We start from the raw sequence: 27,145 nt of genomic DNA on the forward strand, positions 1-27,145 counted from the left end.
TCTGGGCTCTTTTGCAGTTTTATTTCTAAAACACTGTCTGCAAAAGTAGTTTTTGAACGACAACTCAGGTAAACAAAACAATACTTTGGAGGGAAATGGCCACATGAAAATGTTCCTAAATGGGTTCTTAATGGTTTGTTTTGGATCACGACGTAATGCTCTGTAATACGTCAGTTTAGACTTTCATCCACTCAATGAAATCATTGTTCTGAAAAGAGCCATCTGTGCAAGGAGCTTTTTACAATATCGTGGGTTCAGTTTCCAACCGAGGTTTCCTGTATTATCTCAATCAATGTAAGGGGGAGGGTATTTTGCAGAGTGTTTAATTATAATACTTTTTTTTCAGAACATCAGTGTTTTTACAGGGTTGGATTTGCATGATTTCTGAACCGTGCTCGGGCTCATCGGAAACCTGTTGGGATAGTTGGCCTTCATCCTCTAAAATACACAAGTAGGTTTGTTTTTCATAGTGCGGGAGGTCTTAACCCTTTCACTGCCACAGCGGAGCTAATGATGCTAATGATGGAGCATCGCCGTCGGTTGTGTGATAGTAAAGGGCTAACCTTCTGTATTGTCACAGTGAAAGGGTTAACTGGCTGTCGTGTGGCAGTGAAAGGGTTAAGTATAATTCGCCTGACGGTGAACATATTTGCACAAATGACAAGATTGTGCCTCGACAGGTCAATATAACACGTTCCGAACTAAATCTTTTTTTCCGAATCAAACGAAAAAAGCTCTTTCTCAGCAGCACACTGATCTACATAATTGTTACATTGTCAGAATCACAAGGGTTTAAAAATATCTGGGGTCACCGACCGTCGGCAGGGATGTGCCAGTGACCAACGCTGGGATATGACATTGGGCCGATACCAGGCTAAAACAGGATATCTACGATACTAAAACCTGACTCAAATAGCCAAGTTAGAACATAGCAGCAGTCAGAGCGACCCAGTTTTCTTCCTTTCTAGACACCAGTAATGGAGGAAAACGTTATATCTTCAGTCATTTTTGTCCAATAACCCTAAACGAATGGTCTCCAAGTCTACACCTGATTTTAAGTAATGGATGGGATTGTATCGGTCCATACGTTTAGGACTCGGAATTTACCTAGCTCAAACCCTGCCCTCTTTTCTTGATCCTCCAATCACAACTGTTGCTTTCCAAGATTAGGTATATAGTCCATTGGTATATAGATGGTGAAAAGGTGGTATCAGTCCATCCCTGGTATCGGTGCATCGTCCCTGGTATCGGTGCATCATCCCTGGTATCAGTCCATCCCTGGTATCGGTGCATCATCCCTGGTATCGGTGCATCATCCCTGGTATCGGTGCATCATCCCTGGTATCTGTGCATCATCCCTGGTATCAGTCCATCCCTGGTATCAGTGCATCATCCCTGGTATCGGTCCATCCCTGGTATCCGTATCGGTGCATCATCCCTGGTATCGGTGCATCATCCCTGGTATCGGTGCATCATCCCTGGTATCGGTGCATCGTCCCTGGTATCTGTGCATCGTCCCTGGTATCTGCATCCCTAATTGTTGGGTTAGGTGGTCATAAAGGGTCAGTGTATTTATCAACGGCTGTCCTCAGATGACCCTTTCAGTATGGTAAAGAATAGACTGCTAGTAAGCTTCCCTTAGGGTTTAATTATACAACCTCTAGTCTCCACACCTATGTAATCTGTTTCCCTCTTAACGCCAAAACTCTGGTCAGAGGGGAATTTAAAAAAAGATCATTAACTTTTTGCTAGTCAGTCATGCTGTGGTGAATAGACTTGCACGCTTCTCTTTAACTGGACAGTGTATTGAAAAGGCTCATCTACATTTTCTGGCACCTACATACTGGTGGACAGATGATCAAGTTTGGCACCGTTGGCATGCTTTGGTTTTGATTTTTTTTTCATTTTCCATTTAAAGATACATTTTGACCATGTACAGTCATTTGTAAACTTGCATCAAGTTTATAAATAAAGAATTTTAAGATTATTGTTGTTTTTATCAATTTCACTCTTTTGTTTCATTTTTGAGATTCTGCATTGAAAGGGAAAACATTTTTTGCTTGATCCTGTAATTATTGTAAGGTGATATGCTATTGAAAGGCCTGTGTGTTACTTGAACCTGCAGTCATCACTGGTCATCAGCCTACAAGGTAATATTGACCTGTTTTAAAGTATTAAAACAAGAAAAAACAGGGTGTGTTTGGCATGGCAGTAATAAAAAATGTTTCTCCAGTTATAGACAGGGAATTTGCATTCATTTTTGGCAAACTAGCCAGAGCTGCAGGTATGCAATGTGAAAAACAGCATGGATTGATTACTGATTGATGTTAAGTAGGAAATGGGACTAGGGGCTGAAGCAAATGGCGAGTCCCTTGACGAAACGTCTGGAACAAGCACCCTGAAGGAAGTTGGTTAGTGGGGCAGATATTACAGCAGGTGGCAGAATACTAAATTATATTCATTACATCATCGCACAACTTGACTACTGATGAAGACCAGATTGCCATGCGCACACTTCTCAATGAAGAGAAAATGAAAAACCATGAAAAATCATGTTGCTTCATCATGAAGTACTTCTAAAGAATCTAAAACAAATGGACAAATATAGAGATTGCCCTTTTCTATCATAGGATGTTTCATTCACAAACAAGTTTGTGATTTTCCACGAACAGCTGAAACCTCAGTCACCTAACAATTAAAAGAGATTGGGTATCAACCTCCCTGAACCAAGTTGCAAGTTCATCCTAGAGTCAGTTAGATGCTGCCAGAGCCGGGTTTCATAAATTGTACAGTAGGCTGATCTTCCAGACCGAAACGGGTTGAGAGTAGTCCCAAAACACATGTAATTTTTACAGACTCGGGTACTGACACTTGGCAACTAGTATTTGTGTATGACCAAAAAACTCGATTCTTGTACCGGATCTCCTCTCTGGTAAACAAGAATACCCTGAAGACTCTGGCAGGAGCACTCATTCAAGGGTACTACGACTATGCTTGCACCTCATGGTACCAAAGCACCTCAAAGGCGCTAAAAACAAAATTACAAACATCTCAAAACAAACTGCTTGACCTTACTCCTAGAACCCACCTCACCCCTGCCCACTTTGACAACATAGGACGGCTTAGAGTAGACGACAGAGTACAGCAACTTGCAATGGGCCTGGTCTACAAGATACACTACACGACTAAGGTACCTATGTACATGTCAAAATACTTCCCAAAGGTCAGTGAATACCACGACCACAACACCAGAGGCAGCTCCACAAAGCATGTTAAACCCAGATTCGGCTCAAACAAGGGACTAAACACGTTTCGCAATTATGCCACATCAATGTGGAACGCCCTACCCACAGCTGTAAAGGAATGTGAATCACTACCCACTTTCAAACCACTCTCAAAGAGCACCTACGGGAGACTGCAATTCGAAACTGGCCCCTGTAAATGTCCTAACGCAACCCCCTCCAATGTACAATAAATGTCCTATTAAACCCAATAATACATGAGACCCTCTTCTTGGAACCAAGTAAGATTTCGTCGATAATCCAATGTACAGTTACCCCCGCCTACCCAACCCCCACCCCACCACCTCCTATGTACAGTTTCCCCACCTACCAACCTCCAATGTACAGTTTCTTCGTCAAATGTATATACTCTCTTTTTTAGACTCTTGTATCAAAAACAGTACTGTATTTGTAAATCTGGTATGTCATAAATGTATAGATGTAGCAGTACTGTATCTGTATGTCATATATGTTATGATGAATTGAAAATGGGGGACCCTGATGTAAACAAGACGAAAGTCTTTCTCTGGTCTGCATCCCCTTAACAATTGTGTGTATTGAGCTGTACTGTATTGTACCCATTCTGCAATCTGTTAATACAATTTTCAATCAATCAATCAGAGCACACTGTATAATGTGGGTGTCCAGGATGTCATCAAATACTCACCAAGTCATGACACGGGGTGCAACAAGAACAGTTTAATATTTATTAAGGTAAGACCAAATAATACAAAAGTAATACACAAAAATGTTCCTCTTTTACATCACTCACTGTGGAGACACAGCCTCCTCAACATGATGCATTATCCAACTAACCAGAGCATGTAACTATAGGGTATGTGAAGTTGATGTTATATTTCTGGGGCAAGCTGCCATTTGTAGAGGATCACTCCCATTGACTGTTGAGGTGGATTTGGAAGTCTTGTGTGAAAAGCTGCCACAGAAAATGTCATGACCATCATGGAAGAAAAATCCACATTTTTCTCCATCCCTTCCTCCTTTATTGTACATTTAGCACTTTTAGTGATTTTTCTCAATGCAAATTGACATAAGTGATCCTCCAAAGATGGCAGCCAGCGTCCATAGCAATCGTCTCAACTTCCCATCCACTTCCCATGCCCTATAGAATGTGTTTATCCATGGCAATATAATTTACCTCAAGTAATCATCAGTTATTATATACCAATGTTATAGTACATCATGATACATGAACAACATACCGGACATGAGGGAAGAGGGGGAAGTTGGGGTCAAAGATCAGAAATGGCTTTTCAGAAGCTTTGATACAGCGTGACCAACAACAAGGAACACAAAAGTATAGCTGTTCAACAGACTGCAGTTGTTACTCAGTCTGCATGGTAACTGTACAGTTGTAATTTCAATACCCACATACTGTGCCTATTGTACATGTGATCAGAGATTCACCAATACCTACACATACTACACACTGAGAAGAACTGTCTCTTCTCATTCATCTTCACACATACATCACTATGCACCTGGTTAGAACTAAAGAGTTCCAATATATAGTTTAGATCCAATCAGCTTAACTTAGTGCATTTAAACGACGGATGAGCTTGTGAGTGGTAAGGTTAACAGGATTATACTACATAACTATACTTCTGCTGGTGCAAATGTAATTTGATTGTAACATGATACTTGGTGGTATCCATCTTGAAAACGGGTCCACTCGGCACGTTGACACATGTGCTTAACATTATGGTAATTTACATGTTAGCCTTTTGAGCAAATATCTATTTACTAAGCCTGCACAACAGGACCCCCCTTCACTTGATAGTATTGGTTTCATGGTTACATTTGTTCCATAGACTCTTCATATTGCTTCGGTGTGTGTGAAATCATGGTGAGTTTGGTTAGCACTGAGTTCCGTCGTGTGGAAAGTTACCCCAGTGTAAACGTTTCAATAAAAAATGATTAAATTAAATAGAAAACTCTTTCAAATCTATCACTAACAGCCATGGAGAGACACAAAGGGACATGAGCGTCAAACTCCCCCATACATCATACAAAATACACAGAAAAATAGGTCTATACAAAACAACAACTGAAATGAAAAGAAAAATAGCCTATATCACATATAGTCACATTCTGACAAGACGACTCACAGGTTTTGAAACAAGTAGCATTCAGATACATATCTTCACATCTGTTTAAAGTCTAATACTGTATTCTTGTAATAACCATCTATCAATTGAAGACATTTTACTTGACTTGTGTGTGAATGTGACACGAGACAAAAAATTCATCTTTTCACAGCGATGAAACCAACACGGCATCGAGCCTCACAAGGGCTGTAGTAGACACAGCTGTTATCTCCCACTTCATAAATAAATCATTTGTTTAAATCTATTTTTCCCATTAATAGCATACCACATTACTCATGTTAATAACACCAACGGCCACACAATGTATTCACTGCAACCTAAGAATCCAGGGCTGCAGAAGTAAGCGTTACATTTAAATGTAAGGGTTAGTGGGAGACTTTGCCAATGGGAATAACATCCATAACTTCTGACAATACTAAGACCATCCACAGCAACTACAATTTTTTTTTGTAAGTCCTACTGTCACTGACAGGATTATTTTGGTATTCTTTACCTGTTAAACCTGTACAACATTGATTTGGAATGTTCTCACCCAACGAATTACAAACCTCGATACTTCATGTGCTTCCAATTGTAGGATCTGAAGTCAGCTGAATAGTCTGCAGGCTCAAACCACTCCAAATAAACATAATTTATGCATACTGACAAAACTGAAACACCCCTAATATTGGATGACAGTAGACAAGGCCCGTGGTGTTGAAATGTTACGGTAATAGACGGCCGTTCGATGTGACTACAGGTAGCATCTAAAACCAGCCACCATCACACTGTTCCTGAGAATCCTAACAAATGGAATATAAAATGCCGGTATCAGACAAGAATTCAACCATATTATGACACGATTTTGTCGTGGCTGACACATTTCCAGCATTGTGCCCAATTATGAACGACGAACGGGCGTCTTTACCCCTTGTAGTGTGACATAATCAAAGAACAACGATGTGGCACCCTGACGAAAAGTCTAACATGTTCGAATTGTTCGCGTTTTTTCTTCTAGTGTGACAATTCCAAGACAGCAATATTTTATGATGCTATGATAACCTCGGACATGGTGACCATCGTGAAAGACAATAATATTATGTCGTCTGATCCCGGCATTAAAGGTTTACTGACACAGGGCGACTTCTCTGCAATGCAAAAATCACATAATCAGAATATAAACTGAAGCGAGCATTCTGTGACAAAGACTACAGTGCTTTAACTGTAGAATTTCAACTACGCTTAACATTCTGAATACCTGACTGACACCATAGAACCGAATATTCTTGGCCTTGCTATCATGTCATAGCCAAATCAAACACTGAAAATGATCTTTTAGTAATGAATTACATTGACATTTAACGGGGGCCGTGTCATGTTGAAGATCGTGACTTGTTATGTTTACAACTTGTCCAATTTATTATGATTAATTATGTGTTTGTTTTTTTTACCTTTAAAATGATTGTTGAAATCATATCAATATACCTTTAACATTTACATTAACGTAATAGCCTGTTAGGAATCTACCAAGGTGATGACCACTCTCTACCTTTTTGGAGAAAATAGTCCAAGTTAACATACAGTGTAAATATGTATGCATGTGTAATAATGCATGACAGTTCAAAACTCTTGAGCAATATTAAAGGGATAATGCACTCCAAACACATGCTTATGATTTAGATTTTACCCGCACAGCTGTACATAGGTAATTATATTATATATTTTTATTGGCTGTTTGCTTTATATAAACAATGTGTTATCGCTGTGAACTGACTCATCTCAAACCCTGCCCTCTTTTTCTTGATCCTCCAATCGCAACTGTTGCTTTTGTCTGAGCAACAGTTACGATTGGAGGATCAAGAAAAGATGGCAGAGTTTAAGACCAGTCAATAGGTGGCAGACTATTAGAAATGGGATCTGTGACAATAGAGTGAAATCTTCTTAGTTTTATAGGTATCCATATACAGTATATAATCAAGTACAGTGACTGAGAGGGAAATCATTTGATATTGTATATTTGGGGGCACTATCCCATTAAGACTAAATAAAGGTCATCATTCCGTAGGGACGATCTAATGATTCATATTTTAAAAGGTTCTCTCTAAAGTGTGATATATGGCAGTGATGTCAATTACGGGCAGAAAGTTGCTCCCCTGGTGTGGGGATTGGTTTCAGCTAGATTATGTATATTTGATGGGAAGCATCATACCCTCACATTGACCAGTGGCCACTGAATCTGTAGCAGCACACGTGGGAAAGGACCAATGTGGGTTCTTTTGGAGGCTTGCTCGGGTCTTTAATAACCAGCTTTTAATATATATCAAATTCTTATAATATGCCTCCCAAACACGTCAACATTTGGTAAAAGTATACATTTACATGGCCTTTTCTGAATCTTTCTGCCAAGACGCGACAGTGCTCTACATTTCTCTTTTAGAACTCAGCTTAAACAATGTTGCCACGAAGGGCACCTAATTCTGAATGGTGTTCTTAAATCGATTCCCCTTCAGTCTCTCCCACCTCCCCGTCGTCTGCCCTCCACTTGTCCTACATGGGGTCGTCATAGTTGTAGGTGGGAGCCGCAGAGTACTGCTGGTTGGTCTGCGGCTGCTGCTGCTGCTGCTGCTGCTGCTGCTGCTGCACGGCTCCCTGCGCCGCTCCCATGGCCGCCTGCTGGGCAGCCTGCTGGACGTGAGGGTTCTTCCAGGCTCCGGTGGTCCACTCCTCCTGGGCTTTACCCATGCTGCCCCCACTGCCGCGGTATAAGTTGTGAACCTGGTCGAGTGGCAAGAAAGTGTGTGAAAGACATCTCAGTCATCATGTAAAACCGTGAATACAGCTTTATGGAAAATGCACTTACCGTCTTCTCCAGAGTCAGATAAGAAGATAGATACCAATTTTCCTCTCTGTGGGTTCAGTAGAAAGCTATCCGGCTGCAAGCTAGCCTAGCTTAGCACAAATGAATGGAAGCGGATACGGACCAGCTAGCCTAGCTGTTGGCCAAAAACACCATCCCTGAGTTTTAAGCTATGGCTAGTGGTCCATATGCGTGTAGCTTTATGCCAAGCAAGCAGTGCAAAAATTTACCGTAGTGGCATGCAGTAATGCGCCTTTCATTTTCGCGGAAATAGGCTGTCTATTGCCATTCTCTTTGACAAACTCTAACCTTAACCAGCTCCTTAACAGCGCCTAAACTTAACCGTTCTAACCTTAACCAACTCCGAAACAATGCCTAACCTTAATCGGCGAAAGAATACACGTTAAAAAAAATCACGTTAAAAAATATTTTTGATGGGATTCGAACTCGCCAGCAAACAAGCCATAGGATCCACAGCCATGTGTCCTAGCCAATTGAGCTATTTGTTGGATACTGAATAAGGGGCGGTGACTTATATATATTGAGCTCCGCTCGTGTCGCATGCGCGGGCACCTCGCGCGAGCACGCCGGCGCACGCACGCACCTGAGCGAGCACGCCGCCGCCGGTGCACGCACGGTAGCATTTGTCTGAAAAGAAGGGCGCTTTACCGCACTAGCGTGCGGTGACGAATGCGGAAGCATTTTTGCACTGCTTGCTTGGCATTAACGTACAGGCGGTCCATATCGGCTTCCATTAATTTGTGCAGAAGCTATGCTAGCTTGCCGCTGGATAGCTTTCTACTGAACTCAGAGAGGACATTTGTATCTACTATCTTCTTGTCTGGAGAAGACGGTAAGCGCATTTCCCATGTTGGTGTGTTTATAGTTACTGTTTGCAATGAATGAGTGGAAACGTACCTTTGTGAGGGCAATGAAGGAGAGCACAGCCACGGCAGTGAACATGATCGTAGGAATCAGCATGACCACAGCGGAACCTACGTTGGTGCTGAAGAACGTAATGGTAGCCAGCCAGCCACTGTGGGAAGAACATGAGATTAGGACTTCCATCAGACGAGCTGAAGCTATTGTAGACTGGCGACTGTCCCCCAAACACACACACACACACACACACACACACACACACACACACACACACACACACACACACACTGCATGCGTTCTGTTTACGTGACAACATAATAGTGAAATTGGGCTATTTGAATGCAAGATTAAACAGTTTATCCAAAGGGCATGTGACTCATAATACCCTACATCTGAACTGTTGTCTCTCTTTTGGGTGAAATTGATGTTTGCTATGGGCTTCAGCTCATGAGATATTTGATTTAAATTATTTTAATTTCAATTGTTTAAATTAAAAAGACTTAATCACTTCATGAGGCACACAAAACAGTTAACAAGCGACTCTTTATACTCTAGCCTGGTGCTTCATAATAATAATAATTAGGGCTGTCAGTTTATCGCGTTAATTAGATTAATTAATTACACAGCAAATTATCGCGTTATGAAAATTAACTCAAAATTAATTACAAACAAAAAAAAGAGCATCTCTTGGTATCTGATTCTAGGGACATCTATGGATCTCAGGGAATGTATTCCCAGTGTCAGAAATACTGTGTCTGTTACTAGGCTTGAGTAAATTGTAATAATGAACCAAATGAGAATATCAATTAAATGTTTTGTATCTTTGACTGTGAATAACACTATGCTCAAATTGACCAGACCTGAAAAATCTAAGCAAATTAATAGATGAAAGATGATTAAACAGAAGGTTTTGTAGATACAGTACTGAATTCTGCCATCCGGACACATGCTATTTGAAATATGATTATAGAATATAGAATATCAGGCATAAAATGGTTATGGACAGCACTAATAATAATCTGTGGTTCTGTGGTCTTACCATACTCCCCAGCCTGGAATGCCTACTGTCTGGATAATACTGATCACAACCTGGGCCATGAAGACGAAGAAGAAAGCCATGAAGTTGAAAGAGCTGTCAGTCCTGCAAGAAGGGGAAGCCATGCTCATTATCAGACGTCAATGAATTCATCATTAATTCAGCAGAATAGTATAGGCACGAATATATTGTATACAAAAATGTAACAGACTTACTTAAAGGCCTTGTAAATGGGCCTGAACCAGCACACGTAGGAGCAGGGGGTGAAGAGGAGGAGCCAGAGGATGGCCATGCCAAAGTTGGTAGCTCCGCCCCCTCCACACATCCACGCCAGGCAGCCGATTAAATTAACAGCCAGTGTGGCGCTATTCACTGTTAAAACCATAGAGAAGGGTCAGAAAATGCAAGCATGAGTAGAGCAAAACTGGAAGCTTTCAACACATGTAGGTCTATGGCTAACGTATATGGCTAACGTCTATGGGGGGTGGGAATGGTTTGTTGCTATGTTTTGCCCAACAGGTCCTAATAACTAATTAAAAGTGTATTAAAACGAGGAATTCTCAACTACAATCATTCATTCTAGACTAGAGCTCAAATATATTCGCACACAATCTAATATCTATTCTACAACAGCAAAATCAAACGAGTGAGTACTCGTCTAATTGACTGTTTTGACTTACGTTAACGTTTTCAAATGGCAGAACCTATATGATAATGAAAAAAGATATTGTATGTATTACCGGTACACAAATATTTAACTGAGAATATCTCCATCTACTGTAATCAATATTTTAACTAGCTCCAGGAGAGGTGTTTTTTTTACAAACAGCTATAGGCTAGCTGGTCCGTATCCGCTTGCATTCATTTGTGCTAAGCTAGCTTACAGCCGAATAACTTTCCACTGAACGCACAGAGAGGAAATTTGTATCTATCTTCTTGTCTGACTCTGGACAAGACTGTAAGCGCATTTCCCATAATGTTGGCGTGTTCCTTTAAAGAATCACTCTGAAGTCAAGAGTTTGTGTTTCCTTTCAAATAATTCTGTGGTTTCACTGCTACATCAGTTGGCAAATGAACCGTTAAAATGTCATCAGTATCACCTGAACCTTCAACAGTACACTGATAAGCGGACACATCAAAGCATACTGTACATTGAGAATGCATCAGGGAAAGTATTCGGCTGGCTTTGAGACCTGCAAACCTTGAAATACCGGAATGCCCCATTGTTGTTTGGCACCCATAATATTTTGGGTAAAACAAAGTGCAGTGGAAGGGTTAAGAGCGTCATATGATGCAAGACATTTACATGCGGACAGTGGAAATATAGCAATACTGATCACCTGTGTAAACCGCAGCCAATACATTACTAGCCTAGGCGTCACATGCGCATTACTAGCCAATGTGTTACATGCTGATAAAGGCACACTCACAAATCCATAAATAATAGAGCCTCTTGCACATGGTACGATGTTGGTCGGGGATCTCATTGAAGTCTTGGTAAAAGCATGGCTTCAGGGGGATAAATCTGGGCAGGGGAGGGAAGTTGTTTTCTAGGATACAAAAGAAACACAGTTTAACATATGTCTTTAAAAGGAATTGATAGTTAAAATGTATTTTGAATATGAAGACACATTGATTCAATCGTTACTAATCACACTTTACAGCTTAAATTACATTGTTTAGCATACAATACTTGAGCTCCATTTCACAATAACAATGTAATGTTGGTACTTGGTAGCAAATGCATTTTGGAGTAGCAGTGAATCAACACTTCCCTATAGTCTTGGCAGTTTGGAACGCCCTACCCACAGCTGTAAAGGAATGTGAATCGCTACCCACTTTCAAAACCACTCTCAAAGAGCACCTACGAGAGACTGCAATTCGAAACTGGCCCCTGAAAATGTCCTAACGCAACCCCCTCCAATGTACAGTAAATGAGCAAGTATGGTTTTGTCAATATTCCAATGTACAGTTTTGCTTGTACAGTTGTACAGTGTCCCCCACCCCCCCACCCCTCCTACCCAACCCCCCCCCCCCCACCCCCCCCCCCCTCCACCCACCCAACCACCTCCAATGTACAGTCCCCCCCCCCCCCACCTACCCAACCTCCTCCAATGTACAGTTTCTACGTCAAATGTATATACTCTCTTTTCTGGACTCTTTTTGTATCACAAACAGTACTGTATTTGCAAATCTGGTATGTCATAAATGTATAGATGTAGCAGTACTGTCTATCTGTATGTCGTGTATGTCATATATGTTATGATGAATTGAAAATGGGGGACCCTGATGTAAACAAGACGAAAGTCTTTCTCTGGTCTGCATCCCCTTAACAATTGTATGTATTGAGCTGTACTGTACTGTACCCATTCTGCAATCTGTTAATAACGTTTTCAATCAATCAATCAATCAATTCTTGGGACCAAATAAGGTTTAGTCGATAATCCAATGTACAGTTACCCCCCCCCCCCCCCCACCCCGCCTATACCCAACCCCCCCCCCCACCCCACCACCTACAATGTACAGTTTCCCCCCCACCCACCCCACCTACCCAAACCCCCCTCCTACCAACCTTCTACCTACCAACCTCCTCCAATGTACAGTTTCTTCGTCAAATGTATATACTCTCTTTTTTAGACTCTTCTTGTATCAAAAACAGTAGCTACTGTATTTGTAAATCTGGTATGTCATAAATGTATAGATGTAGCAGTACTGTATGTCATGTATGTCATATATGTCATATATGTTATGTTCATTCATTCATTCATTCATTCATTCATTCATTCATTCATTCATTCATGATGAATTGAAAATGGGGGCCCCTGATGTAAACAAGACGAAAGTCTTTCTCTGGTCTGCATCCCCTTAAACAATTGTGTGTATTGAGCTGTACTGTATTGTACCCATTCTGCAATCTGAATTGATTCAATCAATCAATTCAATCAATCAATTGTAGGCCAGATGCAGTGAATGCTTACCTGCCATGGCGAGTGCTGATTATTATTCCTGATCTTGATTATGTATAGACGTCACTCCCAACTGCCTTGAGGATGCAACTGCAAAGAGCAGAATGTATTCCAGTAATGTGTCATATAATTTCAACCACATAATGTACATGATCCTGCTTATATAGGCAACAACACGACATAGCATAATCCTCCATAGGCCTTATCGATCAACAGCGAATGTGTATACATAGTTCCAAGAAAAACCTTCCATACTCGGGTAGAGGTGCCAGCCCTTACATCCACTGAAATGGTCGCCCCATGATTTATATAAACACTCATAATGGGACAATTATGCTCGATATCATTTTGAGTAAATTTGTGACTAGCATCAATCCTGTGCAATGCATGGCAGGAATCAGTGGGCTATGGCCTTCAGCATCTCAAGAGCATATCCCAAGAATGACATTTCCATTACGTATGGGGAATAGCCTATAGGTCTATTACGTTGAATGATTGGAAAACATTGCAATATATCGAGCATAATAACACATTGTAAACCAGTCGACGTATATTAATCTGCCATGATAGAGGTGCATTGTAGAGGGCATTTTTAAAAACGCATTCAGGCACTAAATAAAGCAACCAAGAGGTCTCCACAAATACGACAAATTGGATCCGGGTGTTTAAAAAAAAAAGTTTAATTCATAGACTGATGAATATTATGTTAATTGTCATTTCGTGGATGGTCGTGATGCTGCAAAAGCATACAGTACAGTAGCCTACATCGTGAGCCCTCGATGGAGCAGCGCCCTTCAGGACTAGGCTCTCGCCCTACGACATGATTATCTTTCCTTCGCATCTGCACGCTAACGAAATCAAGCCTATGTGCACAATTATGGCTGTTTGTGTGTGTGTGTGTATATTCACGATTCTTAGCTCATTTTTTCAATTATTATATTTTGAATGTACATTAAATTAGAATGCAATTATAGTATTTCAACGATCCTTACCTCCCTTTGTCCAATAATGTTGCTACTACTAGAATTCTTCCGTTTCTTTGAATTGCATTCTAGTACGAACTGCTCTGCGTTACAGCCATTCCGTCGTGGTGGAGATACAATGTAAAATTCGATCAAGCTGTGTATGATCCCTCCACGGTACCGAAGGTCTGGGAGTAAAGACATCCACGTGACGTCAGTCCTCTTTACGCACACAGACCACTGGCAGACCGTCCTGCTCGCAGGGAGACGGGCTTGTTGGTTTGGTCTGAAACACGACCAACGACAAAACCGTTATTTCCCCTAAACTCCACCCTTTCCTGCCTCGCCGCTGCTGCTGTCCGCGGTGCTGAAAACAATCTTCTCCCATCAGCCCAAACATAATAACCCTCAGCAAATACTAGGGACAGGTCACAGGCGATGTTTTGCATTTGCTTGATTGAAAACTTTATTAACAGATTGCAGAATGGGTACAATGTTAATGTACAGTCTCCTCCCCACCCACCGTATGTATATTTCTCTCCCACCCCCTCCTAATGTACAGTCTCCTCCCCATCATATGTATTCTCTGTTAGGATCTATGGGTAACAGTACTGTATATTTGCATATAGTATATATATGTCACAAATGTAACAGTACTATATACCTGTATGTCATGTATGTCCCTATGCCATAAATGTCATGCATGTTGTGTATGTCATAAATGTCACTGAATTGAAAATGGGGGACCCTGATGTAAACGAGACGACCTCTGGTCTGCATTCCCTTAACAATTGTGTATTGAGCCGTACTGTACAATACAGTACAGCTCAATACACACAATTGTTAAGGGAATGCAGACCAGAGGTCGTCTCGTTTACATCAGGGTCCCCCATTTTCAATTCATAATGCTCAGGCCTATTGCCTAACGGCTTGGCAGTGGTTCAAACGTAGCCACCTATGGGTGGCTGCAATTGGAAACTGGCCCCAGTAAATGTCAAACCCCCCCACCCACCCAACCCCCTCCAATGTTTCTTCCCCTTCAGATGTATATATATATTTTTTTTATGATCTTTTTCTTACACATTACCGTATATTTGTATGTCTTGTATGTCATAAATGTCATGAATTGAAAATGGAGGACCGTTATGTAAACAAGACAAAAGTATTTCTGGTCTTCATCCTCTTAGCAGTTGTTAGTATTAAAGCTGTACTGTATTGTGTACCCATTCTGCAATCTGTTAAGTTTTCAATCAATCATGGAACACAGAATTTACAAAATAGGCTACCCCATTTCATTAGATTGTCTCAGGGTGTCATGTAAACATTCGTTTTAAGTGCCCAGTCGAGAGACCCTGTGTGCATGGCATCAGGGTGAACGTCTCCTCTACAGAGGAGGATTCTCCATTAGGCTACTCTCCTTAAATTAATCACTCAGTCTCCTGTTGGACCCTCAGATCATTTGTTAGATCCTGTGTAAGGATAATGATGGGCAGATGCTAGATCCCATGGACGGAAGAAAATGTTTGCGTTTCTTTTTAGGTAGTGGGAATGGTCAAGGTTGGGGATAGGTTTGTAAACTATTTTTGTTTTTAATGAAGCCTTTCAGAGTAGATTACCTCGGTTGTACATTTGACTGAATGCCAACATTTCACAGATGGCTCAGAAGACGCCGTCCTGTGGGTAATTAGTCAGGAACGCGTTTCACGAAATACACCATGCATTTATTCTGAGCCTTTTTTCCCCATCCAAGGATCGAACAGTGTTCCTATTATGGTATGCATTTTGATGGAGATCAGGGGAACCAGAGAACGGAGATTATGTTGCCAATGCCACCTGCTGATCACTACGCAAAACTACACCCATTTCTCATACCTCATAATTCACCATGACCTTTACTCCATCCAAATAACCAGAAACATGCCAACCAGCGACACATCTGGTCCCGAACAGAAGTGTAAGAAACGCACAGCCTTTGATGAAATCGAGCAGACCAAGGTAAATAAAAATGTGTTTTATTGTGCTTCAGTGATCCTCTATCCGTGCCACCCTGCTGCGGCCCGCCTTGGCCACACTGATGAGGATGAGGAGGAAGAGCCCCACGGTCCAGATGCCAGCTACAGGCAACACCACCATCATCAGCACACCTGGAAATACAAGCATGCCAGTTTGCATTTCATATACATGTAGGCTGTATGCAGACTTGAGGGGTTTCATTAAATGGAAAAGAAGCCTAGAGACTTTCATAAACTCAAAACACCAATCAAATTCTGAGCCAATTACAAACATTACAAATCTTTTACAGTATCGAAATGCAGAACTTCAGCCTAGTTGGCACATGCAGTCTCACCTTGCATCAAAAGGCCACTCAATCATTCCAATCCCATGTTTTGGTTCATGAAATGTACATAGATCAGATTAAAAGTTTATGACTATATTGGAATATTGCCTTATTCTTTATGCCAATTAAATTCCAATAGCATTAAACAAAATGTTTCATCAGTGCATTTGTAGATCTAAATAGGCTACAGATTATAACCATATTAATGAAACTGAAGAACCTCATTAGGCAATTCAGTTGGGAACAAAAGTTTAGCTTAGGCTATGATTGATCCCAAATAATTAATGATATATACACAAGATCCACATAGACTACGCCTTATAATAAGCTGTGCCCAAGTGCTTTTTGGAATCAAATTGTATGGCAAATAAATTATTTCAAGTGTCCACTGAGTATATATATATATAAAAAAAAATAAAAAAAATATATATATACTAAAAAGAAACGCATATCAAATAGACAAAGCATTCTTCTTCAGGGTGCGTTTTCATAGCCTAAGGAGACACATTTCAGCCCTTACTAGAATGAGATCTTTCTGGCATCTCAATCATGATCGGACCATATGACAGCAGGCCCAGGCTGGAGGCGAATGTGGGTGCGTCCCTCTTTTTAATGGATTTACAATTCTGTAACGAGAGGAGGGGAAAGAAAGATGGAGAAAGAAGACCGTGGGAGGTGAGTTAGTGAGACTGGAGGCTTGAGCCAAGAAGAACCCCACCCAGTGGTTCTGCTATGATGCAGTAGCTCATTTACACAGTCATCTCTTACAATCTACAAAATAGTGCTGCTGCACTGGGTCAAAGAAATACCCTATTGATTGATGGTGATCGTAATGTTAGAAGTAAAACATCAGGGCCATTATTATGAAATTAAATACAGAGGCTGTCCAGCTTACTGATAATGGAAGTCCAATAGTAGAGGTGGAAGTCAAAGGCACTCTTGAGATTTAAAAAGTCCTTAATTTGACAGATATTTCTCCAACGAGTTTCAACTCACTCATCGGGGAGTTCAAATCTTTTTGGACATATTGGACTTCCATTATTAGTAAGCTGGACAGCCCCTTTTTAATTTCCTTTTTATATACTAAGCTGTAGTGTAAAGCACCCTGTGCATTCGTGCTGTGAAGGGTGCTATATAAACAAGTAATTTCATTTTTAATTTCCTACTCGTTTGTAGATTTATTTATGTACTCCCAATTTAGGATTATTTTTACCCTCTTGAAAGTATTCGTATAATTCTGGTTTAAATCATTACCAGGTTCAAATATATGCAATAATAATATATATATGCATTGTGTAAAAACAAATGGTGCATAAAATGCACTAATGGTTGTGCCCAAGGGGGGGGGGGGGTTCATCGCTGATTGATGGGTCCAGCCCACCTCTGGTTGAGATCACTAAAGAAGCAATATCTCATTGAAAATGTTTACATTAGTGCAGGCTTAGATCCCCCACAGCTTTGTAAATATTCATGCTTATTTGATGATTTCAACAGCTTTATAGTTTCATCTGGGCTCAAATGAATTATTGAAAATATAAAGGGAACGGGCTCCGCTTACAGGTTTGCAAGTCTGGCCGTCATCAGGGTCACATAGCTGTATGCTGCAGTGCAGGTAGAAGCGATGAGGGTCCGTTACGAAACGAAACATGTCAAAATGATAGCGAATGATTGTGCTCTCCCCGTTACTACCAGCAGACAGCCCCTGGGTCACAAAGGCCACCGTTTCTTCATCCACACACCTGGAAGGTCATGGGAGAGAAAGAACAAGGTCATAGATGTGAAGAATTCTCACGTGTCCAATGGTCAACTGGTCATACACACAAAGTGCCACGCCTGTGAGCCACCACTAGGAGCAGAGTGGCTAAGTGTTTGTGGATGATTGAGCGAGTGAGTTAAGAGACATTGCCAGTCGTAGGTGCTTCACATCTAAAAAGGGGTGATGGCATTGAGAGGGGTTAAAAGAACAGGGCAACATTATGGGAAATGCACATAAGTCTTCGAGTCAGACAAGATGGATGCCAATTTCCTCTGTGCAACGTGTGCGTTCAGTAGAAAGCCATCTGGCCGCAAGCTAGCCTAGCACGCAACCTCATTACAGAATAAATCAGAGCCTCTAGGTATGCCCATGTGAACAGTCAATCGCCCCTTCACACGTTGTAGACGACGGTAATCAGAGTCAAACAGCGTAGTTGCATCCCTTACCCATTGCGCAGAAGTGTGTAAAAGAAGCCCTCTGTGGAGTTAGGCTGAGGGGGCTGAGGGGACTGGGTGGCCCAACACTCCCTCACCTGCACCAGGAAGAAATCCTCAGGCTCAGTCACCTTCACCTCCACATACACCTGGAAAAGACACAAGAGTCAGGAATGCAACATCCTGTATGTTTGGCATTGGCTAAGCCCCCTCATTGGTCATGGTGAGAATACCTTTTTATTAGATGAAAAGCTCAGCATAATAATGATTTTTTTATTAGATGTGAAGCACCTCAAAGACCACCAATGTCACCAACTCGCATTCAGTCAGTCAGCCAATGACTATATTCACACGGCGGCCATTTTGCTCTTATGTCATACTCTGGTTGAGATTCCCTTCCTGTTCCTAATGGGGTGGAAAGAATCCCAACCCGAATGGCCACTGTGTGAATAATTATAGTCAATGACTATGCTTGCAACATTCCGTTTACTCATGTATACAAGCATATTGGTAACTGGGATATGAAAAAAGCACACATCACATCTATATCTTCTTTACAAATTAGCAAGTGTCCACAATATTAATGTGCATGTAAATGCAATTCGTTTTTTGTTGGCTCTCTGTCTCCATTTTGACCAGTTAAAAAAGTTTATATCATTAAATTATTATATAAAAGAGAAAGTATTGTACTGTCCAATGCTGTACTAGTCGTCTTACAGTCCCATGACATACTATACTCTTCTTACAGTCCGACATACTAGTCTCGTCTTACAGTCCCATGACATACTACTCGTCTTACAGTCCCATGACATACTACTCGTCTTACAGTCCCATGACATACTACTCATCTTACAGTCCCATGACATACTACTCGTCTTACAGTCCGACATACTAGTCTCGTCTTACAGTCCCATGTAGGGCTGTCCCCGACTAAGGATTTGGATAGTCGACTATGATTGGCCAAAATGTGCCGTTAGTAGACTTAAAAAAAAAATATATACATATATTATACTTTATATTTTTTTATCACTCCATTTGGGCTGTGGGGGGTGCTTAATGTCTGAAGGAGTCAACTGAAGGCTTCTTGTCCTCTGCAAAAGCATGCAATTGGTCCACTGATGGATACATCTTGATATTTGTCTAGTCTAGTGTGTTCATTAGATGGGTGAAATACTCTGTGCTCGTTTTCTTAGGCAGTTATGCGTGCCATTAGCGTTAGCCACGCTTCTAGGCCTCTTTTCTTTTGGAAAGAATGATAACAAATTAAAAATAAAAATTATTATATATATATATTTTTATTAGACTAAAAGGTTGGCAGTAGACTACGGCTCCTTTCGACCGATTAGTCGACTAATAGGGGTCAGCCCTAGTCCCATGCTGGACTACTCGTCTTACAGTCCCATGACGTACTACTTGTGTCTTACAGTCCCATGACGTACTACTCATGTCTTACAGTCCCATGACGTACTACTCATGTCTTACAGTCCCATGACGTACTACTCATGTCTTACAGTCCCATGACGTACTACTCATGTCTTACAGTCCCATGACGTACTACTCATGTCTTACAGTACCATGACGTACTACTCATGTCTTACAGTCCCATGACGTACTACTTGTGTCTTACAGTCCCATGACGTACTACTCATGTCTTACAGTCCCATGACGTACTACTCATGTCTTACAGTCCCATGACGTTCTACTTGTGTCTTACAGTCCCATGACGTACTACTCGTGTCTTACAGTCCCATGACTTACTACCCGTGTCTTACAGTCTCAAAACAAACTAGTCAGACTACTGCTTGACCTTACTCCTAGAACCCACCTCACCCCTGCCCACTTTGACAACTTAGGATGGCTTAGAGTAGACGACAGTACAGCAACTTGCAATGAGCCTGGTCTACAAGATACACTACACCACTCAGGTACCCATGTACATGTCAACATACTTCCCAAAGGTCAGTGAATACCACGACACCAGAGGGAGCTCCACAAATCATGTTAAACCCAGATTCATCTCAAACAAGGGACTAAACACGTTTCGCAATTATGCCACATCAATGTGGAACGCCCTACCCACAGCTGTAAAGGAATGTGAATCACTACCCACTTTCAAAACCACTCTCAAAGAACACCTACGGGAGACTGCAATTCGAAACTGGCCCCTGTAAATGTCCTAACCCAACCCCCAACGTACAGTAAATTACCAAGTATGGTTTCAATATGCCAATGTACAGTTTTGCTTGTACAGTTGTACAGTGTCCCCCACCCACCCCTCCTACCTCCAATGTACAGTCCCCCCACCCAACCTCCTCCAATGTACAGTTTCTACATCAAATGTATATACTCTTTTCTAGACTCTTTTTGTATCACAAACAGTACTGTATTTGCAAATCTGGTATGTCATAAATGTATAGATGTAGCAGTACTGTCTATCTGTATGTCATATATGTTATGAATTGAAAATGGGGGACCCTGATGTAAACAAGACGAAAGTCTTTCTCTGGTCTGCATCCCCTTAACAATTGTATGTATTGAGATGTACTGTAAGCATTCTGCAATCTGTTAATAAAGTTTTCAATCAATCAATCAAACCCATGCTGTACTACTCGTCTTAGTCCCATGACATACTACTTGTGTCTTAAAGTCCCATGACGTACTACTTGTGTCTTAGATCTTGGTCTCTGCAAATAAATAAAATAAAACTTGTTAGGTGTGTTGGTTGAGTGGATGAATGATGAAGACCTTGTCCCCGAGTTTGATGGTAGGGGCACTGTCGAAGGCCTTCGTATAGGTCTGGTCTGTGTATAGCATCATCTGGACTTTGGCATCAATTTCATCTACACGCATCACTATGTCACTGCCAGGACACAGAAAAGCATGCAACAAGTACAGTATTTCAAACATTAGGAGTGTTGTTCTTGGCTGCAAAGCACCTCCGTGATCTGCAATGTCACTCACTCACTCTGCCCCTAGTGGTGACCCACAAGCAATGTGTTCCAACTATGAGACAGTTTCCTCGTTAGGTAATGTTTGGAGTGACTGTCGCACCTCCCTAGCATAAATAATTGAAGAAAACGATTTCCCAGACAAAGCAAATAAGAGAACCCACCCCCTTATAATTCATGTCATATCCCATGAAACATTTGATTATTATGGTATTTCAATAAGGTTTTATTGCTCATGTTTCTTACATAGAGAGGGGGCTGACCGGGAATCCAAGGCTGATTGTTTGTACGTATGGAAAGAAACAAGAGAACTCAAGCTTTATGACTGGATCTCGTATGATGTTTCCCGTCACTCGGGGGTCCGATGTGAGCACTAGGGTATATCCAGTATGAGTGATGTTGTTCTGTTGTGGACAAACAAGATATTAAATATACCACCAGAACATGTGATTCAACTTCCAGCATGGTTATAAACCGATCAGTTTAGACAGACTGTCCACGACTAGTTTGTTCTTTATCCACAGACATGGAATTAATCAAGTGACCGCAAATACTCAAGAATACTCCAACATTTTGGGAAATTAGCTTATCGTATTCTCCAGAGAGAGACGAGAAGATAAATGCCAGTTTCCTCTCTGTGCGTACAGTAGAAAGCTATCTGGCTGCATGTTAGCCTAGCTTAGCACTGGAAGCCGACAGTGACGGGTAGCCTATGCATTGTCTAACTAACTTCTCCTGAAGGCTACCTGTACATGTCCGCTTCCATTCATTGTGCCAAGCTAGGCTAACATGCAGCCAGATAGCCTTCTACTGAACGCACAAGAACGCACAGAGAGGAAACTGGCATTTAACTTCTCGTCTCTGAAAAAGACGATAAGCTAATTTCCCAAAATGTTGCAGTGTTCTTTTAAGTATTGTGTATTCTATGTCAACTCCAGCAAGGTAGTTGAGGGACTTCAGGTTTGAAGCATCTCAAGTATATTCACTAATCTGCCTCATTCACATCAAGATGCATGGAATGGTGCCTTCATTAGAAAGGATAGCAAGATACTGAAGACTAATTGAACCCTTGGACTGAAGATCCATACAAGTCCTGTTTTTAAATCTTTGACAGCCCATGTATTTGCAGTTGTGAAGTTAATCTAAAATCACTTTGAGTGAATGTGATGCATCACAAGAAACTACTCAATCTCGACCGTCTTTAACCATGAGTGAACACTCTAATTGACCATCTTTAGACTACACGGTTCTATGTCTGAGGTCCTCAATTAGTGAATTTTGTTCAGTAGTCCTCCCTTTAAGTGTAATCCTATTTACAAAATTGGAATAATTTGTAAACCAGATTAGGATTAAGGAGACGTGTGCCTTTATCGGGGTTGAGATCAAGTCACTTTGTCATTTAATATTGTCCCAATCAAATATTTGTATTTTCCTAGTTAATACAGCTGTACACTGCACACTTCCAAGTAAATTAAAGTGAGTAAAAACCAATCCAATGTAGGCAAGATATGCTTGGTAATTGAATAGCTTAAAAAGAAAGAAATTGCCTACATCACAGCTATCCCTTAATGGTTTAAATTTGATCTGGCTTAATATAGCTGATCATTAAAATATGCCATGATCAATCTGGACATCCCAAGTTCCATCATAGAGTAAACTTTCTGTACACATTCTTTTACCCAATCCTGGTATTTATGACATTTATCACACCAATATCATTCAACTCTCATCCAATTTGGATTTCCAACCCAGGTAGACGGATTATTTTACCTTCAGTGGCTCTGCTCCACAGACCAGATACAGGTCTTTGGGTATTCTGACCGTATAGAACGGCACACCATTCATCACCTCCCTCTGGGCGCTGCACGATCGGTTGGGCAAGTGCACGGAATCCAGAGGTACGTGGTGATATTGGAAGTAGTCCTCAGCCGCCATAATAGTCATGGAGTCTTTACCACATATGACTTTCATCTTTACATCTGTAGAGTTGAGATTAAAATATTTTTTTTAACCATGTCATTCCAACCCAAGGCTGCCAGAAACCTGCTTCAGTGAGGACGGGATTAAAAACAGATTAGAGTTTAAAGCTATTATAACATAGCTCCCATAAAACACCACATTACATTGCATTCCAACTCCCGATACAAAGATACAGTTGAGGCATTGTAGCATTAGTGAGGAAGAACTAAATACCTACTTGGTTAGTTTTAGCCTATACCGACACAGCAGTATTTGTATTTGTATTTGTATTTATTGGTTTAAAATACAGAGACAGTGGAAGGAACATTTGACTGTAAATATGCCAGTTTAGCCAAGTTGGCTAATTTTCAACTGTAGTCTCTGGGGCAGGTGACATGAGCACAACAATAATTAAAACATAGTACAATAATTAAAACACAGTAGGAATCAGTATAGGTTACAATACACTAAAATACATACATTAAAATACAACCCCTCAGTTAAAATGGTCGCACACTTGACCATCTCTCAACCATGATTTTAAGTTAGTTTTAAATGAGATGTAACTTTGATACTCCCTGAGGTATTGAGGTTAGCTACTGAGACTCAACAGTAGACAGACAGTGAGGTCACCAACAGTGCATGCAGCAACTTTGATATTTTAAAGTGTCCATGTGTGCCAAATCAGAAACAAAATCATAATTCTAAATGGTTTGAAAGCATACAAACTAGGTGGATATATTCCAAAAAATTTAAATGTTACATTTATTATGAACTTGCTTTGCTTGATACCGACGTTGTCAGGATATATGCCTCATCCGAAAACATTTGGTGGCCTAAAATAAAGCCCCACAACAAGTCTTACCTCTATCACACCAGTCTGAATAATACCCCATGGCACATTCGCAACTTCTTTGGTCTTGAGACACAACACATTTGGTGGGGTCAGTGCAGCGTTCCACGGTGCAGACACCTATGGAGATTGAAATACATAAGTTTGTTCGAATCAAATACATTTTCCCATTTGGAAAGGGTAGATGCTAGATCCCGCAGCCCCAGATGAAAATGTTTACATTTATTTTGAATGTAGTGGTTAAGGCCAAGGTTATGGGATAGGTTCATAAACAATATGAATAAAACAACGATTACCACGTGTGATCTAGCAACAATATGAATAAAACAACGATGACCACGTGTGATCTAGCATCATCCTTTGGAAAGGGGCCTCCCCCCCAGGCTCCACTCACCCAAAACTCCATCGCACGCGATGCAGATGAGCGCCACGACGAGGACCACCACGCACATCTAGTAAGAACATTTCGAATTTAACTTTACAAGAATCAATAAACAAACAAGGTTGAAGAGTTTAGTTTAAACGTCCGATTTTCAACACTGTGATTAACTTCAAAACAAGGTTAAAAAGGGAAAGTGTTCCTAAATGTAGACCTATACTAGCAGCACGTGGTCAACCAGCTGAGCTCGCATTATCGCATACCCACCTTAAAGTATATTCTTAAAGCAGTAGACATAATGTTTTTATTAAACTGTACTACTGGACAAGTATTTATGTCAAAGTGTATTAGTCCAAGGACGAGTGGAACCTGCCCTCTGTGCAGTTATAGCCGATGTGCGCACCTGCAGACATGCTCTGCTAGCGCACGTGGTCCTTTCCAATTAAGAGCACCTGTGAGCAAACAAGCTGTGCAGTGGACCAATTAATTAATCAAAAGTGTGTGTACAGAATACTGACACATTATTATCCAGGCGGCATATATATTATCAATATAATATACTCCTAGCAGTTCCATTCCATGCCAGGTTCATCATCCTCTCTAGGCTCTAGCAGACCTATTTCGTGCAAGGCCTCTACGTAGGAAGCAAACCGCATGGAAGGTGAATGTAATAAAATGTGATGTATTTCTTTTTTTATGGGGCTTGTATTGGAGACTGGCGTTTCAGAAATACTTTATTGGTGCGTGTGCAGCATGCGCGTCAAAAGGTACTGTACGTGTACGAGTTTATCTCACGGAGGAGATACAACTGCGAACGAGGTTATGTACGAGTGCACTGCGGTTTCGTCACGAGCGCAATAGTATCCAGCTGCAGAGCCGCAGAGCAGCGCTCTTAGGTCCTCGGGAGTCGGGACCATAGATATATATAGAGATATCTATGCTCGGGACCGGCTGTGAGGAGTACCGCTCAGCAGCGTCACCCACCCAATGGCTGAATTGCCAATGGCTGAATTGGAGTATTGCACTGTGCGGGCACAGCTGTGAGATCCGCGCGAGGCCAGAGAGAGGATGTACATACTATACTGTATGAGTAAATTAAGTATACTTTTGCTCACACAATATCTTGAATGAATGCGTTTATTTATTTCGAACATAAATTGAAAATAGCGCCGCTCTGCGGCTCTGCAGCGGCATGCTTCTCCGTACGAGCGCACACCAGAGGCTACGTCATGTTGTTGGATGAGCACGTGACACCCCAAAACAGAGCTCCCGTTAACCCGCCCTTCGAGGAAGTCATGTGAGCCGCCGGGGAACAGGAACATGGCTACATGAGAAACCCGTTCACTTCTCTAGTCACTGCTGTCATTCCCCTTTCTGCAACAACAACAACAACAACAACGCTGTCACAGGTTATTCACTGTTCTTCTTAAGACCTCTCTACCTTCGACAGTTTTGAGATAGCAGAATTTGTTTTGGTTGCGACGCGGCTGTATATATCTGTTTGGTTCCATCATTTATATTATGTTCGGTTTTTTTTTTTTTATAATCACGATGCCTTGCAACATTGTCTGCATGATAATAACGTCCACACGTTGTTGTGAACGAGATCAAATGAGCACATTCCGTAATTGTGTATCAAAGCCTCACACCGTTATCACTAGTACAACATGTAGCAGTGTGGAAGGCAGGCACACAGCTCGAGATATCAGCAAGCAGAATTATTAGTCTTTGATTGATTGAATTTATTGAAAACTTTATTAACAGATTGCAGAATGGGTACAGTACAGTACAGCTCAATACATAGAATTGTTAAGGGGATGCAGACCAGAGAAAGACTTTCGTCTTGTTTACATCAGGGTCCCCCATTTTCAATTCATCGTAACATATATGACATACATGACATACAGATAGACAGTACTGCTACATCTATACATTTATGACATACCAGATTTGCAATTACAGTACTGTTTGTGATACAAAAAGAGTCCAGAAAAAAAGAGTATATACATTAGACGTAGAAACTGTACATTGGATTGGGTAGGTGGGGGTGGGGGGGGGCTGTACATTGGAGGTGGTTGGGTGGGTGGGGGGGGGGGGGGGGTTGGGTAGGAGTGGGGGGGGGGGGGTGGGTAGGAGTGGGGGGGGGGGGGGGGTTGGGTAGGAGGGGTGGGTGGGGGACACTGTACAACTGTACAAACAAAACTGTACATTGGATTATTGACAAGACCATACTTGGTAATTTACTGTACATTGGAGGGGGTTGTGTTCGGACATTTACAGGGGCCAGTTTCGATTTGCAGTTTCCCTTAGGTGTTTTTTGAGAGTGTTTTTGAAAGTGGGTACTAGTGATTCACATTCCTTTACAGCTTTGGGTAGGGCGTTCCACATT

At 41.3% G+C, this 27,145-nt stretch overlaps 3 protein-coding genes across 3 annotated transcripts in view; 1 reads left to right on the plus strand and 2 right to left on the minus strand.

Moving 5' to 3' along the window:
* Positions 1-3,974: 3,974 nt before the first annotated feature.
* LOC311245677 (secretory carrier-associated membrane protein 5) lies at positions 3,975-14,348 on the minus strand. Its single transcript, XM_084335617.1, has 7 exons — positions 14,120-14,348; positions 13,140-13,217; positions 11,592-11,711; positions 10,377-10,533; positions 10,165-10,266; positions 9,162-9,279; positions 3,975-8,161 (listed from the first exon to the last, which is right to left on the minus strand). Exons 2-7 carry the CDS (start codon positions 13,144-13,146, stop codon positions 7,934-7,936), a joined length of 732 nt encoding a protein of 243 aa, XP_084191743.1. The 5' UTR covers positions 13,147-13,217; positions 14,120-14,348; the 3' UTR covers positions 3,975-7,933.
* Positions 14,349-16,111: 1,763 nt separating this feature from the next.
* Positions 16,112-24,829, minus strand: zpd (zona pellucida glycoprotein d; the record flags this gene model as incomplete). The annotated part of the gene is made up of 8 exons (XM_084335300.1): positions 16,112-16,233; positions 16,948-17,053; positions 17,986-18,166; positions 18,630-18,766; positions 21,363-21,477; positions 23,367-23,544; positions 24,390-24,497; positions 24,772-24,829. 8 exons carry the CDS (start codon positions 24,827-24,829, stop codon positions 16,112-16,114), a joined length of 1,005 nt encoding a protein of 334 aa, XP_084191426.1.
* A 1,224-nt stretch (positions 24,830-26,053) lies between these two features.
* Positions 26,054-27,145, plus strand: part of vac14 (vac14 homolog) — a 197,936-nt gene continuing 196,844 nt past the window's right edge. The window contains exon 1 of the mRNA XM_084334890.1: positions 26,054-26,165. The gene's annotated coding sequence lies outside the window, so the exon portion shown is untranslated. The remainder of the gene's footprint in view (positions 26,166-27,145) is intronic.

Source organism: Notolepis coatsorum (genome assembly GCF_963971535.1).
Source record: "Notolepis coatsorum genome assembly, chromosome: 18".
In the NCBI taxonomy this organism is placed as follows: domain Eukaryota; kingdom Metazoa; phylum Chordata; class Actinopteri; order Aulopiformes; family Paralepididae; genus Notolepis; species Notolepis coatsorum.

Excerpts from the sequence above, each read along its gene's own strand:
- LOC311245677 (XM_084335617.1), bottom strand. Across the intron at positions 10,267-10,376 it reads CCCATTTACAAGGCCTTTAA|GACTGACAGCTCTTTCAACT; the intron begins GTAAGTCTGTTA and ends CCCTTCTTGCAG. Across the intron at positions 9,280-10,164 it reads ATTCCAGGCTGGGGAGTATG|TGGCTGGCTGGCTACCATTA; the intron begins GTAAGACCACAG and ends TTCTTCCCACAG.